The 16,954-nt window shown below is 47.4% G+C and overlaps 1 protein-coding gene across 2 annotated transcripts; it reads right to left on the reverse strand.

The window, feature by feature from the left end:
- Positions 1–6,532: 6,532 nt before the first annotated feature.
- Positions 6,533–16,295, reverse strand: Dnpep (aspartyl aminopeptidase). 2 transcript variants are annotated; one of them, XM_048459181.3, is made up of 15 exons: positions 16,150–16,295; positions 15,508–15,601; positions 15,337–15,425; positions 15,133–15,246; positions 14,760–14,885; positions 14,487–14,617; positions 14,194–14,269; positions 13,977–14,084; positions 13,022–13,099; positions 11,727–11,810; positions 10,610–10,770; positions 10,208–10,247; positions 10,007–10,108; positions 7,305–7,472; positions 6,533–6,678 (listed from the first exon to the last, which is right to left on the reverse strand). In XM_048459181.3, the coding sequence occupies exons 1-15, from the start codon at positions 16,153–16,155 to the stop codon at positions 6,628–6,630; spliced, it is 1,428 nt and encodes a 475-aa protein (XP_048315138.1). In that variant the 5' UTR covers positions 16,156–16,295; the 3' UTR covers positions 6,533–6,627. The 2 variants fall into 2 exon arrangements, with proteins under 2 accessions (XP_048315138.1, XP_048315136.1); XM_048459179.3 differs by lacking the exon at positions 16,150–16,295 and adding an exon at positions 15,976–16,135.
- Positions 16,296–16,954: the final 659 nt, after the last annotated feature.

A 16,954-nucleotide genomic window follows, 5' to 3' on the forward strand; every position in this document is an offset into this window, starting at 1 on the left:
AGACCAGGATGGCCTCGAACTCACAGAGATTCACCTGCCTTTGCCTTCCGAGTGCTGGGATGAAAGGCGTGCACCACCACTGCCTGGCCCTGTGCCTTAATTTTAATAGGATCAGATTTGCCAATATTGTCTTCTGTGCTTAGTGTTGTATCTCGTTTAACCAAAGTCATAAAGGTATTTCCTCTAGTATTTTCTAGGCACTTTATTGTTCTTCCATTTACAGTTACACCAAAAACACACTGTAATTAGTTTTGTCCATTATTTTCCAATTTCACTTTCCTATATGGATAGTTTTCATGTCTCATTTATTGAAAAGACAAGCTGAATTACCACTTATGGTATAAATCAAGTATCAGCTGTTCATGCATCTATTATGTTCTATTGGTCAGTCCATTCTTAACAGTAATAAATATATTGTCTTAATTACTTGTTGTAGAATAATCTTTTAAGACGTGTCTTTGACAAGGTGCCTTCTGATTGAATAAAAAGCTAAATGGCCAAAGCTAGGCAGGAAGAGTGGCCTTCCAGGTGGACTTCCAGGCACAGAGAGAACTCTGGGAAGAAGGAAGGCAAAGGAGCCAGTCAGATGCAGAATGAGTCAGATACACAGAATGGGATAAGAATAAAAAGCCATGTGATAGAACACAGATGAATAAAAATATAGGTTAATTTAAGTTATAAGAGCTAGTTAGAAACAAGTCTAAGCTATAGGATGAACTTCCATAATTAATAAGAAGTCTCTGTGCCATTATTTGGGAGCTGGCTGGTGAGTCAGAGAAAGACTTGTTACAATTACTGAAGCTTTATAACAAGCCTCCATACTAGTAGGGCCATCATCTTCATTAAAACTACTTTGACTAGAGCCAATGCATAGAGGCATGCACGCACACACACACACACACACACATTGACTAGGACTAGTAAGAAGGCTCAGTAGGTAAAGAAACTTGTCACCAAGCCTGACTATTTGAGTTCAAGTCCTAGGACCCAAAGAGAGAAGTGAGTCCCTCAAGTTATCCTCTGACTTCCATATGTGTACATGACTCCCAAATAAATAAATATAATAAAAATTTCTTGACGGAAGTGTGTGATGTGTGTGTGCGTGTGTATGCGTGTACCTGCTTCAGCTTGTAAACTTGCACAAATGAAGAACAGGAGGGAACCTGCTGGTGTTTTTATAGGATCACACTGAACCTATATATCAATCTGAAGGATAAATGACATATTTTTTACAATGAGTTTTGCATCTACAAGCAAAAAAATAAACCCTGTCAATTTATTTGAACCAAATTTTCTCTGTAGGGATCTAGGAAATCTTTTATATTTAATCACAGGTATTTCATTTGTATACTTGGTAGAAGCAAGCCTCTTTAAAATTTCATTTTCTAACTAGTCATTGCTTGAAGATAGAAATGGAATTGATTTTGGTACATTGATTTTTTTCAGCCAGTTTTCGTGATAAATGTTCTTATGAATTTGAATATCTTTGGGACTTTCTATGTAAGCAAGGGTATCAAAAAAAAAGCTTTGCTCCTCCCTTTCCAATCCATGTGTATTTTTCCTTTTCTTACCCCTTTTCTGTAGAGCAGAAGATTAAGAGCAGACATTCCTGTCCATTTCTCATTGTCGAAGGCATTCTGACTCAGTTGGATTTCCTCAGAGGCAGACCCTGAGACAGAGATTTGAAAGCAGAGCCAGGCTCTGTTGATCCCAGTACTGGAGCAGCAGCCAACACATCAGGCAGGTACGAGGCTGAATTCTAATGTTCCTGATGAGTGAGTGTGAGCCTCACACCTCCGAGCTGTCTCACCCAAGACAGGAGGAAGCTGGAGGATTCACACACACACAAGCCTTGTTACTCTAGGATGGAGCTGCCCTGCAGTATGGAGCACAATTCCCCAGCACTTCCACTGATGTGAGTAGAAAACTCTTGTCAGGGCTGGAGAGATGGCTCAGTGTTTACGAGCACTTGTTGCTCTTGCAGAGGACCCAGCTTCATTTCCCATCACCTGTATGATGGCTCACAAACAAGCCTATCTCCACTTACAGGGGACCTACACTCTCTTTTGACCTCTTTGGGCATCAGGCACTCATATGGTACATTTACATACATGCAGGCAAAACACCCATAAACATTTTTAAAAAAGAAGAAAATTCTTGTCAAGCAGCAAAAAGAAGAGCTCAGGCAAAGTATAAACACTGACCATTGTCAGCAGGTCCACACACAGAGTGGCAGAAGGACAGTTGCTGCAGGATCTTTAATATGGACCTTTAGCGTTTTACTATTACAGATAACACTGGCAGCCCCCAGAGATCACAGCAGCTGCCAGAGTCCGGACCTGATTGTGCATCCTACAAAAGTCATTTAGGTTGAACTAAGCAGCAAGAAAAACAAATACTCTTATGTTACAGCATAGTTAAGACACAGGAAGTACTACAGACGCTGACAGCAAGGGGCTGCCATCCAGGCTCCGTGATGCTGAAGTCCCATTATCACCATCAGCACTAGGAGCTGAGTCCACCAGCAGCACCCCCACCCTTGACTCTGGCCTGCAAAGGGAGAATCCAGTAATGGACATGATCCACACCCGTGTTTGTTACTACCACACTTAGCACTGACAAATTAAAATGCTAGCACTTGAAGAAAAAAAATGTATCAAATAAAGTTCTAGATAAGAAAATAGAGTAATTAACAAATATTATACAAAGAAGGAAAAGAAGAAAGTAGAGCAGAAAAAAGAACCAGGAAGGAAAGAAAGGAGGGAAGGTAAGGAGGGGGGAAGAACAAGGGGAAGGTAAGGAGGAGGGAATGAAGGGAAGGGAAGGAGGGAGTTAGAACAAGGGGAAAGTAAGGAGGGGGGAACGAGGGGAAGGTAAGGAGGGGGGAAGAACAAGGGGAAGGTAAGGAGCAGGACATAACGAGGGGAAATTTAACAGAAGCAAACGTAAACAGATAACTTTATAAAGAATTATGCAAACAAATATGAATGCCTACATGAGTAATTACATGAAATTTGTGAAAGTGATCCTTTAGAGGCAGAAGCTTAAGCACACCGGTTTCAGCACAATAAAGTTATGAAAGGATTTCCCAGAACAGCATTAAATCCATATGCTTTGTCAGAGACTCTACAGCCTCCCATAAGCCCCAATGTTATTAAAAATTTTCAGAACATTAAAAAGGAAAGTCTCTAAAGTAATAGTAACATTGATAACTGAACCTGATAGCACAAAAAGAAAATTGTAAATTAATTTTATGAATGAATATAGATGCAAAAACCCTAAATAAAATACCATCAAACAGAAGCAATGACTCAGAAAACAAGCTGGCCCTTGTAGTGCAGGTCAGTAGGCCCAGCTGCTAGAGGCTGAGGCAGAACTCCAAGTTCAAGGCTGCCCTACGTAACTTAGTCTCTGTTTCTAAAACAGAAAGAGGTCTGGAGAGATGGTGCAGAGGGCGAGAGAGCTTGCTGTGCAAGTATGAGGACCTGAGTTCAAATCCCCAGAATCCATGTGAAAGCTGGGTATGGTACGTGTGTGCTTGTAACTCCAGCTCTCAGGAGCAGCGAGACTGGAGACAGGAGGATCGCAAGGTCTTGTCTGCCACCAGCCTAGCTTCAAGTTCAATGAGACCCTGTCTCAAGGAAAGAAGGCCAAGTAATAGAACAGGGAACCAATCCAACATCTTTGAATGTACTCCATGAAAACCAAACCAAACAAAAAGTCAGATCATACCTGTGATGTTTCGTCAACCTTTTGGTTTTAAGTGTGTCTCACAGCTGTAATTTTTTTTTTAAGGAAAAAGCTCCAGGAGTCTAAATAACTATACACATAAAACCAGTCAGAGAAGTCACTAGAAAATATGGTCATGTTTCATTATTTGCCTTTTGGTCTTTCATCTAAGTACTTCTTATACATTCTTTAAGTTAGACATTTATTTTGGTCACAAAAGCAGCCCAAATGTGATTAACAGCTAGTATCTTTTATCTTCCTTCCATAGTTCCACAGGTAGAAAAAAATGTCATGGATTTGGCCATGGCTGTCTCACACACTGGAACCTGGTCTTCTGAAATCATTATTGAACTATAGCTCATCCAATTAGAACAATCCTAGGCGTCCTTAATCCCATGGGTACCTAAAGGTGAGGGTGATAACTGTCAGGCATGGAGGCCACTGAAAGGCGTCTTCAGCAAACGGAGGACCATCGGGGAACTGTGTAGACAAATCTTGTTGACGTGACAGCAGGACAGCAGCTCCTTCAATCAAAGCTAGAAGGTCACCCATAGGGGTTTGAATGGTTCCAAAGGCAATGGTCCCCAGTTGGTGGTGCTATTTGGAAAGGTTATGAAGCCTTTGGGAAGAAGTATGTCACTGTGTGGGGGGGCTTTAAGCCTCATCTGTTTGCCCTTTCTGCTTCTTATGTCTGCTGAGATGTGATCTCCCACCATGATGAACAATCCTTCTGGAACCATAAGCCCTCAAACGCTTCCTTCCATAAGTTTCTTCACCATGGTATTTTATCATAGCATAAACAGGAAGTAAAATGCTACCCATCACAGCACAGCTCTCAACCATAAGACAGTGGCCTGTTTCTTGTTGCCTGGGTGGCTCTGGTAAGGAACCACTAGTGATGAAGTCACAGGGATCTTTTTCTGAGTCGAGTCACACTACAGACCACCATAGAAACCAGACCTCTCCAACTGTCAAGCTACCTTCCAACTGTGGAGTCCTTCAACAGCTGCCAACTATTAAAAAAAAAAAAATCTATGGTTCACACCCATCTCAGAATTTCAAAAACCTGTTTGAAAAATTCACCATCTATGGTACCAAAGTCATCTCGTTTGCCAAGGGTAGGGCTCTCATGTATTCTTTCATCTTAACTTCAGCCACGTGGGCCACACAGCCACAAGTTTGAAAATATTCAGTCTGATAAGCTTTTGAGCTATTTAGTTCACCTATTCTTTTTTTGGTTTTGTAATTGTGTGCGTATTGTATATGCACTCCTGTGCATGTGGTGCGTGCACCTGTGGATGGAGGGGTGGTCAGGAGCATCACTATCTCCCCACCTTATTTCCTCAAGACAGGGTCTCTCAGAGACCATAACTAGGCTGGGGTCAGCACGCCCCAGTGATTCTCCTGTCTTTACCTCCTATGGCACTGGGGTCACAGCATGTCTGACTTTTTCACGTGGGAGCTGAGATCTGAACTCGGGGCTTTCTCAGCAAGTGCTATCCACTGAACCACAGCTCCACTCTTCGGTTTTGTAATTCCTTTTGACATAGCCGATTGTGAAATACTCTGCTTATCCTGGTTTTGTTTTATTTCTTGAGACAGGTCCAGCCAAACTACAATTTCTGTTCTGACCCTCCCCAGTGAGTACTGGGGATGCAGGCATGCACCACCATGTACTTGGCTTAAGCTTACCATCTTAAAGTCTTCATCCTACTGTGATCACCCCCCCCCATCACTTCTGGCTTTGAATTTTTAAATTTACCTTCACCTTTTTATTATAAAACGACCTAAATGCATACAAAATTTGAAACAGTGTAATCAATACCCATTCTCTCCAGAGTCAATACTTTTCAAACCAATCGATAAATAAGTCTGTTTATATAGCACACACATATACATGGCTTTGCTGAGTCACCTTTTAAGGAAGATTTTTATGTGTATGAGTGTTTTGTATCCATATATGCCTATACATGACATGGGTATACATGCAGTGTACATGTAGGCCAGAAGAGGGGTACTGGATCCCCTGGAAGTGGAGTTAGATGGTTGGGAACTAACTTGGGTCTTCTGCAAGAGCAGCCAGTGGTGGGTTTTTTTGTTTGTTTGTTTTTTGATTTTGTTGTTGTTTTTGCTTTTTTGTTGTTGTTGTTTTTGAGACAGGGTTTCTCTGTGTATCGCTGGTTGTCCTGGAACTTGCTCGGTAGACCAGGCTGGTCACCTGCCTCTGCCTCCCAAGTGCTGGGATTAAAGGTGGGAGACACCTGTTGGCATGCAGTCGGTGTTCTTAACCAATGAGCTATCTCTCCAGTACCATATTCTAACCTCTTATAAGTCTGGGAGACCAAAATCACAATGAATGAAAGTGCTTTGAGAAGTGGGAAGCTGGAACTGGAGGGATGGCTCAGTGTTTACTCATGTGTTACTCTTGCAGAGGGCCTGGGTTCAGTTCCCAGCATCCACATGGTGATTCATAACTAGTTACAGAAGACCCAGGGCTTCTTCTGGTCTATATGGATACTAGGCACACACACACACACACACACACACACACATACACACACAAAGCAAAACACTCATACACATAAAATAAATCTTAAAACAGCTTCTGATGCAGGTGAGATGCAAGGAGGGACAACCAAACAGTACTTACCTGAATTTTAAGTACATGTACATTCAATTCCTTAATTTTATTTCTAGGAATTTATTCTTTACTGCACCCCAACCTTCACCTCTGCTGTGGTTCCAGAGGCTCAGGTCAAGACCAATCCCCCACCACACAGCTTCAGAAGAAGCACAACAGAGCTGGGTGAAAATCCACTTTAATAATCCAGCTTCAGCTAAGCTGAGACCTCCTCTTCGGTCCCAGGGGCGAGAGAAGGCAGGTCTCGCCAAGAGGGCTCAGTCCACGAAGAGGTTGCGGCTCACAGAGGGGAACAGCTCAAAGAAACCCTGAAAAAGAGGCAATGGAACTGGGAGTTAGCAAGTGGCCAGATGACGGCGTCTGACCGCTCACCTCCCATCACCTTCAGTTCTAGGCTCAATTACTATAGCATCGAGGGTCTGTGCTTAATGTCTTCTCACCCCTCAGCCCCTTTCTAGACAACCTTTCTGAGGCCATGAAAATGAGGAATGATATGGCTTGTGTAAGTGTCCTTAAAGATCCATGTGTTAAAGGCTTGGTCACTAGCCTGTGGCATTATTGGGAGGTAGTGCAACTGTTAAGATGTGGGGCCTAGAGGGAAGAAGTTAGGTCACTCGGGATAAAGCAAACTTTTGAGGGGACACTGGATCCATTTCCCCCTACAACCCTCACTGACAATCTCAGGGGAGCAAATTCCTCTACCACATGTTTTTGCCATGACACTCTGCTTTATCACAGGGCTTAAATTAACAAGCCAACTGACCATGGAATAAAGCCTCTAAAACTGTGAGTCAAAACCCTGACTTCTTATAGACTGTTTATCTCGCTTATTTTGCAGAGTGATGGGATGCTGATCCAAAGAATATCATAGCAAACAGCCCCAGCAACAGGGCTAGCCACTTAATGATGGAGAGGAGGGTCTGGTGGGAGTTACCTTGAAAAGGGTGAGGCTCTGGAGAACTCCAGTGGTACAGGCTGTCTCCCGAATAGAGTGCATGGCCAGTTGGGGGCTACCTAAGTCCAGCACCCGAAGCCCCAGTCGAGAAGCCAAGATAGGTCCAATGGTGGTACCACAGGGGGAGTCGTTCCGGACCATGAGATCCTGAAGAGAGGAGGAGAGGCCATAAGCTAAACACCAGGTATGCCCATTAAGATCATGGAAGAAGCTACCTCAGGGACACAGGCTGGAAGATGTCTACGTCTTCAAGCATTTAAAAACACTGTTTTGTTACTCTCACACCCAACCTGAACCCGCAATACACAAAGAAAAACACTCAGCAGCTTTCATGTTTTATAAAACACTGTTGAACTGGGGATGTGGTTCATTTGGTTGAATGCTTGCCTGGCATGAGTGAAGCCCTGGATTTGATCCCCTGCAGTGCACACTTGGGCATGGAGGTGCATACTTGCAATTCCAAGATTTGGGAAGTGGCGGGATCAGGAGTTGAAGGTATATTTTACTACACAGTGAGTTTGAAGTTGGCATGAGCTACATAAGATCCTACCTTAAAAAACAAGGAAATCATATGATGCTAGATTTTAAGATTTCTTTTTTGAAGTGTAAAACAGAACTATAAAATATAAGCCAACTTTTTATCAAATGGAAATTACAATATTAACTCATGATTTTTAAAAAGAAGTTTTTTTTCTAGTTGCCAAATCTAAAAAGGAAAATGAAAATATGAGGCTGAAATTTCTTACTGTGCCAAAAAGCAAGGTAACTTTTAAGAGTCATGTCGCAGGGGATCTCTCTCTGGTCAAAGGCATGACAACTTGAGCATCACTCATAATAATTTTGTGAATGGCACTCAATCAATGAACATTCATAATTTGATAATAAAAAGTGAAAAGCAAAGAAACTAATTTACAATGACATTTAGGATAAAACTTCACCTTGAAAAAGGTTATTGAAGGGAAAGTGAGCAATTATCTTGTTGTCTCATTAGGAATAATCTTTCAAAATTTTAAGTGTGTGTGTGTGTATGCGCGCATGTGCTGCGGCACGCGTCAGAGGACAACCTACAGGCATGAGTTCTCGTCTTCCACAATGTGGGTTCCACATATCAAACTCAGGTTGCCAGGCTTTGTGGCAGGTGATTTTACCCACTGGGCCATTTCACTGGCCCAAGAATCAACTTACGATAACTAATCAGCCTGGATGATGAGGGGCAGGTTCTACCTCACAGAATGGGAAGGTTGAAAGAATGGGTGGGGGGAGGTGTATCACTGAATTCTATTGCAATTGCTGATTAAGCAAGGATTATCAATTAGTGTTAAAAAGGGGGCTCACTGCTTGTACAGCATCTGTCTAGTCAGCGTTTGAAAAGAGGTAACAAATGTATCCAGTGATTTAATTTTACAAAATTTAAAATTAGTGCACAGGAAGAATGTGAAGAACACATAAAACTCCAGTGATACTTTTCTTTTTTGGAGACATGGTCTCAACTATGTATCCCTGCCGGGTCTGGAACTCACTTTGTAGATCAGGCTCAGACTCACAGAGATCCGTCTGCCTCTGCCTCAGCAGTGGAGTGCTGAGACTAAAGGTGTGCATACCACTGCCTGAAAAGCCCTGTTCTTTAAGACAGAGTCTCGTGTAGCTCAGGCTGGCTTTGAACTTGCTATGTGGCTGAGGATGACCGTAATCTTCTGATCCTCCTGTCCCCACTTTCCATGAACTAGGGTTACAAATGTGTGCTACCATACCTGGTTCAAATTTCACTTTTCCATTCCTATTTATCTTTTCTAATTTTCTAACGTATACATCCATGCTTCTGCTGTAAGCTATTAGGAAAAAGCATACAATATCCTCACACCTTAGAATATAAATGCTCTTCTAGGGCTCAGAAGCAAACTGGCCTGGTGAGCTTCCTCTCTTATCCTGCCTGCTCTCAGCCCTGCCTTCTCTCTTACTACCAGGCTAACTCATTCCCATTCCCCCCGTGGATCTTTCTGTCTGTTCCCTCTGGCTGAGATGTTCTTCCTCTGGACCTTCAACATCCTTCTTCTCAGTGGCTAGCTCTCACTTCCTCCCAGAGGCCTCTCTATGAGTAGAATGATCTGGCATTACATGGGGCAAGATGGAGACAAAGAAGCAAAAACAGCCCTTGTCTAGTCCTGCCTCCACCAGAACTTGTGTGCTGTTGTTACTGGAGCACCATGGGCCAAATTCCTGATGTAGGAATATTTATGTCCACACACAGTGTTGACAGGACAGTGATGGGTGATTTCATAGCCAGAGGAAAAGTGAACAGTTGGGGTTCTAGGCTCTCCAGTCCTCAATATTCCTTCTGGGTTGGGGTACAAGACACAGGGAAAATGGATGTTAGGAGGAAAACAGAAAGGACTAACTTAGGTGGCAAGAGTAAGCCTTACAAAAATCAGTAGTGCAGGGATCATTATCACCCACACTTTATAGATGGGGACACTAATACCCAGACAGCTTAGCAAACTAGGCTAAAGTCACCACAACAAAAGCAGCAATGTAGCTAGCTCAGCACCCAAAGCCCTGATCTCATTTACTGGGACTCCCTCCACTGAAGCCCACTCACTGTACTACCTACTCACGGAGCACATCAGTTTATGTCTTCACCCTGCTCCCTACACCAAGCCTTTCGAGAAAAGATATACATTCACCTGCAGGGGCACCCCAACTTGGCTGGCCACCTCTCGAATCAGAGCCTCTGACACTGCATTAGAGGCATAGCGCTGCTTGCTGTTCACCTTGATCACAGGACCCTGGGAAAAGTCAAGGGGGAATAGAGATGACTTGTGACCCAGGGGGAACCACATCAGTCAGACTCAGCCAGGCCACCATATCCTTAAAAGCTTCTTTACCTTATGGAATAAGGGCCGGTGGTTTTCTTCATGCTTGTCCCTGTGGGAGGTGGGAAAGATCAGCACAGCACACTGTAGCGGAGGCCTGTCAGCATCCACTCCCCTTCCAGGGCAGATAGCGCTAATGGGTTAGAGCTTTCTTTTCCACCCAATCCTGCAGGTCCTCAGGGCATTCAAAACAAACATTTAGGCAGATTCTAGCCACAAAAGGAAACAAGCTCTCTAACACACAGACCAGGCTTAGGCAACACGTGACTTTCACTAAGTCTGGCCTATAACAATCAAAAGGAAGACCCCTGGAACCTCCCAGGAGATGGAGAAAGAGACAGGGTCAGGAATCAGCCTCTAATTGGGCTATGCCTGGGTCTCTAGCAGTGAGTACTGTCTGGTAGGAAGACTCACGCATAGTTTGGGTGCACAGCATGGGCCATGTCTGCACTGATCATGAAGGACTTAGGTATGGCTTCCTCGAAGGCGGTCAAACGCTGAGGTGTGGCTGAGATGCGCCGCAGTACCAGCTCCGTCAGCAGAGACTGTGCTCCTTGGGCACTTTCTGACCCCACCTGGGGATGGCAGAGGTTTTACTCTGGGAGTCAGGACACGGAGGTCAGTAAGAGGAGCCCAGTGTTGAGAAAGGCCCAGGATCCTCCCGAGTCACATGGTGGGATTGGTATCGTTGGAATCTTTCCTATGCCCACCCAGGTCAATACTGATCATCTGATGACAGCGGACTGGGGCCAATTCCCAGTCATTTACAGTCTAGAAATAGCACTCACTGGTGGAATTTCCACATTGGTCCCCACTACTTACATCTAGGGCTCAGCAGGTGCCACAGCACCCTATGGTTTTTTCCCTTGATGTATGTGACAGAGACATTTAACTATCCATGATATCTTCATGGCAGAAGACCCAAGCCATAGTTGCACAACTAACTACCCAGCTAGAGCCATCATTCCAAGTCTTCTCTGTAGCTAAATGTGGTCACACTAAGTTCTGTGAATGGAAGTGATAATGAATTTCATTTCTGGACTATACTCTTGAAGACACAAGCATCTATTCTCTTTGCCCACACCCTTATTGCTCACTAGACGTAGACAAGATAATTAGAGATGGAACAGCCAAACACCCAGAATAACAGACCAAAGACCTATTCCAACTGCTAACTGCTCCTAGGGAATAACATGAGAGAGAACTAGCTATCTGTCAAGCTCCACGACAGCAGCTCGGGTTGCAGCCAAACACACAGCTGAGGACCCACTGTGTGCCAAGCTACAGACCCGAAAGGACGATCTGTGTAGTGCTCCTGTCCTTGGGGTAGGGAAGTAGCAAGGAGCACAGAGAAAAAGGGGTACGGAGTACAGTTAGAGCCAGAAGAGAACAACATGTGCCACAGAAGCACTGGCAGCTCTCCTGTCCCCATCTGCAGGGCCTCTAGAATGGCCCTGACTCACTCTGAGTGTCTTTGAGGTAGGTACTAAAGACTCCAGAGAGGGACCTCTGCCCAGAGCCCTCCACATACCTCTTCATTGTCGTAGAGTGTGATCATGCGCACATGTGGCTCCCTGGCCAGGGAGGAAGGGGATGCACAGGAATCAATCAAAGCCTGGATGGGGAAGGAGACAAGGTCATCATCCCTGCCCTTTGCTTCTTACAACTTAGTCTGCTAGTACCTGGGAATGGTATGCTGTCCTGCCAATGAAGAGGGCTGGTTGCTGTGGGAAAATGGTCTTGTACCCTGTAACTTACATTGTATTGCTTTAATAAAATGTTGACTGGCCAGTAGCCAGGCAGGAAGTATAGGCAGGGCAACCAGAACAGGAGATTTCTGGGAAGAGGAAAGAATCTGTAGTCAACACAGAAGAAGCAAGATGAGAATGATTTGCTGATAAAAAGTACCAAGCTACATGGCTAACACAGACAACAATTACGGGTTAATGTAGGATGTAAGAGTTAATAAGAAGCCTGAGGTAATGGGCCTAACAGTTTATGATTAATGTAGACCTCTGTGTCTTTCTTTGGGACTGAACAGCTGCACACCTCTGTCAACAGCTGGGCTTTCAGTAATGTTTCTCTTAGGCACTGCCTGGCAGTGGAGGACTTTTCTAATGGGATAAGAGATCCATTCACTGGGCACTTGGCTCCCATACCTTCCCTTGCAGAAGGCAGGACAAGGCTGAAGACAGAAAGAAGATGCAAATCCTGGGAAGAAGATTATGAAGACCATGCAAATTGACGGCTTCCATTAACAACAGCTCTAGAGATGGCCATGAACCTAGCAGACAGGGGCCCCAGGTCTACAGTAACTACCCAAAGCCCATCTTCAACCATAAGCTAGGCAGGGAAAGGCAAGCTAAAAGGCAGAGGAAGGGTAAAGAGTAGAAGGCTGAGAAATGGCCTGACTAGGGTAGAGAGGAGGTGGCCAACAAGAAGGTGAGCAGGAGGTACAGACTGTCCTATGAGGTCCCAAGGAACACAAAGAAAGCTGAGAGGAGACTTAAGTCAGAGGCAGACTGAGGGACGCAGAAGGATGTGAGAGATGCTGGTGTCCATGGTGACAAGGACTTTCTTTTCAGGCGGAGGTTGTTAATCTAGGGAAAGGTAGCAGACTGGGGTAGGAGAAGACATCATGGCACACCTGCCAGCTTTCCCATACCTCAGCTCCTGGTCCCAGACCAGCAGAGAAATAGTGATGCCAAGGCTGCAGCATTTGGACCATCTCTCACCACCTCCTGGGCTTGAGGTTAACCCCCATCTCAGCTCTTAACTTCCCACCCCTCGTGGGTATGTGCTGCCTGGAGTGCTCTGGCTCCTCACCTGCAGGGCACAGAAGCAGCTATGCAGATTGTCCAGTCGAGGAGCAAAGATGAACTCTTCATAGGCTCCACCCAGGACCTAGAAAGACAGGACCAACACCCTGACCCAAGTGCCCAGGCCCCTCACCCATTTCACCCTGTTCCCAAGGGCCAGAGCAACTACTCCTGACTGTGGCTTACGAAACTTCTTGTTGTTCAGCTAAGAATGAAGGCCAGGAAAGGATGACCTACAGCATCTACCAGTGGGGGCACACACCTTTAACACCAGCACTTGGGTGGCAGAGGCAGGCAGATCTCTGAGTTCGAGGCCAGCCTGGTCTACAGAGCAAGTTCCTGGATAGCCTGGGCTACACAGAGAAACCCTGTCTCGAAAAACAAAACAAAACAATACACTAAGCAAAAGAAAGAAACCAGCTAACACAAACTTAAGACAGAGGATCCAAAGATTTAGCAGTTCTCTCTACTTTAGCAGCTAAGAGGCATTAGACTTCTTGCTCTCAGAGGCTCAGAGCTAGCGTAGGTCAAAGCAGACAGGGACCACACACAGCAGAAACTGCAGGACCCACTTCACATCTCACAGATTCTGAGGATCCAACCCCCCTAAAAACGAGAGCTCCAAGGCTCAGATTTCTGCTTCTGCCCTTTTCCCTAGAGAAAGATCTGGATTCCTGGCTTTCTTCTCAAAGGTTCAGTCCTAGGACACGAGGACTTCTACCCAGTTCCGTCCATTGAGTTGCAGGATGCGAAAGGTCCGAAAGGTCCTCACATCCTAATCAAGTTCCCATAGGTGGGTCTTGGGGGGAAATGGTCTGCTTATCTGGGAACTACTGAAAGCAAAATCTCCAAGGAAGAACAAGAAGGAGACTAACAGAGGGGCTAAGTGCTTCAGGGGCTATGCTGTAGTTGGCTGGGACCCTGGCGGACCCCACCCACAGAACCCTAGAGCCACTCCTTACTGCAGGCTGAGTGTCTGCCAGGCACAGCTCCATCTCCACGATGTTCTCAGGACTCAGTCCCAGATGGGTACAGAGCAGGGACATGAGGACTGAGTGGTGCCGTTCATCCTGGAAGGCAGAAGATGCTTGAAGGAGGGTCTGCTCATCTCTTTCCCTTCCTAGGGGACTGGTCTGTTTCCACTCTGCCCACCCTCCCAGGAGCAAGGGAGCTTCTTACAGCAGTGCTGAGAGGTCCTGGCTCAGGAGTCCCTTTCTCCAGCTCTTCCTGAACTGCTGTGGCTAGAATAGGCACTCTGTGGGGAAATGGGTTGAGAGAAGGGAGTGAGGCAGCCATGAACTTAGGCCTTTCCTTGTCCTTCAATTTTCAGTCCACTCCCCCAAGTGTATAGAAACTAGATTCCAAAAGTAGAACTTGATTATGGCCATTAAGAGGTGGTCTTCTGGGTCCCAATAAGACCCATGTCATCTCATGCCATATCCTACCCCTCACAGCCCTTGGTACAGACTCACAGGTGCGTCTCTGTGTTGGGCCCAAAGCTCTCATTGATATTTCTCTGCAAGTGGATGGCCAGATGCGGGATGCGCAGAATGGGTCGCTCCACATGAACAAGCCTCTGCTCCAGGCGACCTGAGGTCGGGCACTGTGGCCAACAGGCCAGGTCAGAACTGGGCACCTCCGGAATCCAACTGAAAACCAAGCGCCCCCCCTTCCCATGGGGACACTTCACGAGTACCCAGCTGCTGAAGTGAGAACCTCCCCAGTTCCTAGGCCCTCTATAGCACCTTGATAATGACTCGTCCAGCCAAGGTCAGGTCCCGGTCAAACCACGTGCTCCAGATCCCACCACCGTAGGTCTCCACACCAACCTGGTGGAAGCCCACCTGGCTTCGTTTAGATTTGCGTTTCACCTGAGCATGGAGATGAGAAGAAAACTCTGGATGACAACATCTGGAGGTGAGACTCAGGCGACTGTCAAGTTATACAGAGCAAACATCGCTTGGCTGACTGTGTAAAGTGTCTGTGAGGAGGGCAAGGGGCAGTCTGGCATCCTTCCTGCACCTGGGGATAGGGCGTTCCAAACTGCACCTTCTGAATCTCTTCATTCTACACTGCCCCCGCACCTCCCTTCAGGCCAGCAGAGCCCTAACTCCTTACCCGGAGACAGGGACTGTCCGTGTGAGCTCCAATGAGGCTGAAGCCATTGCCAGGAACATACTGGCCTCCCACAGCAAAAGCAATGATGGAAGAGGAGTTTCTGGTTAAGAAGTACTGGAGAGTGGAAAGACAGGGGTGTGAGTTGCTTAATCACGTGGAACACAGGAATTTGAAACAGCCTCAGCCGCCAAACAGTCCCAGTACCTTGTTTTCTGGTAAGATATCCCAGCCCTCTGTTTCCTTGAGTTCACGGAAGCCAGCCTGAAGAAGCCGGCTGCGGCACTCAGCCACGACTGTAGAGAAAAGGTTCTCTCATAGAGATGGAAGTTGGTCAGGTCACTCCCACTCCTAGCCTCCCTAACCCAGGACACCTACCGTGGAAAGGAGACGGACTCCGGTTCACGAACTTGAGAAGCTCCCTGGCTGTGGCCTGGATTGCCTCTTTCCGGGCCCTGCCGTTCATGGCCACCTACGGGAGGAAGGGGCGCTCAAGCCTGGGACCACGCTTTTCACCCGAGCTCCGAGTGTCCAAAGCCCCCAGAAATGAGAGCTCCGAGGATCGGTTCTCTGCTTCCGCCGCCCCTTTCCTAGAGACAGGTCCGGATTCCCGGCTCGACCGCTCACTCGGTGCTCAAAGGTTCAGCCCCAGGGCTTCAGGACCGCCACCCAGTTCCGCCCCTCGGGCTGCAAGATCCAAAAGGTCCGCCCCCTAAACCCTACCCCACGCCCCGCCCCGCCAGGAAACCCCGATTCGAACTGAAACTCCAGCTCCGGAGCGGCCTTCAACTTTGAAAACGCCACTAGCCGGCGCGCCACCATCTCCGGAACCAAGCACTGCTTCACCTGTCCTCCCACCAAGTCAGTCATCGGACACCCTTTCCGGCCCCGGGAAGGTCAGGTCGCCGCAGAGGGATTTCAATTTGGCTTTGAAACCAGAGTACGCCCGGCTCCGCGCTGCGTTAAGCTTAGCTCCGCAAGGGCACGCGGCCGGCGGTCGAGCTGGCGGCGGCCACCCACCTGCATCGCCCCACCACTTTCTTCTTGAGGGGTCGGCCTTCGGCCCGCCCCTGCCTCTCCGCTCCTCCCTCCCCAATCAGGCCTCGCCCTCGTCGAGCTGCGTGCTCCGCCTCTCGCCAGGCCGCACCGGGTCTCCGCCTCTACCAGGCCTCGCCCCGCCCCCGCGGCTCCGCGAGCTCCGCCCCTGTCAGGCCGCGGTCGGGGTCCGCCCAGTTCCCGTCAGGCCTCGTTCTAACCACGGGGACGGCTCCGCTCCAGTCAGACCGCGCCCCGCCCGCGCTACTCCGCGAGCTCCGCCCCTGTCAGGACGCATTCCGGTTCCGCTCCCGCCTCTCGTGCCGCCTTCCCCAATCAGGCCGCCTTCTAACCACGTGGACTACCTAACTCCAGTCATGCCGCGCCCCGCCCCCAAGGCGCCACTAGCTCCGCCCCGTCAGGCCTACGCCGTCTAGGCCCTGCCCCCACTGCTCCTCTAGCTCCGCCCCGTCAGGACTGCCTTGACAGGCTCCGCCCCTACCAGGCTTCTAGTCCCGCCCCCATAGGGCGGAGTCTTACTGGCGCTGACTGCTCCGCCGTTCCCTTTGTCAGCAGCATTGAAGCTCATAGCGCATCCTAGACAGCGCCGCCCACTGCAGCAGCAGAGCCCTCTAGCACCCCGGCGGTGTTAGCACAGCCGTTGACCTGTGGGACCCTGAGGTATAATAAAGAGGGCTCCCCACAACCACCCCTATAATAGGAGCAGCATGATTATTAATGTTCACAGGGCACCGTGAACTTCTGCTATGATAAACGTGTTGCGGCGTCA

The sequence above is a fragment of the Myodes glareolus genome, chromosome 1, assembly GCF_982192425.1.
Source record: "Myodes glareolus chromosome 1, mMyoGla1.1, whole genome shotgun sequence".
Lineage (NCBI taxonomy): Eukaryota > Metazoa > Chordata > Mammalia > Rodentia > Cricetidae > Myodes > Myodes glareolus.

What these genes read in the sequence shown, in the direction of transcription:
- Dnpep (XM_048459179.3), bottom strand. Translation starts at nt 15,999, where the DNA reads ATGACTGACTTGGTGGGAGGACAG. An exon ending in CGGACAGTCCCTGTCTCCGG is followed by an intron (nt 14,886 to 15,132) that starts GTAAGGAGTTAG and finishes CTCCATGCTCAG; the next exon opens with GTGAAACGCAAATCTAAACG. An exon ending in CCCAACACAGAGACGCACCT is followed by an intron (nt 14,270 to 14,486) that starts GTGAGTCTGTAC and finishes ATTTCCCCACAG; the next exon opens with AGTGCCTATTCTAGCCACAG.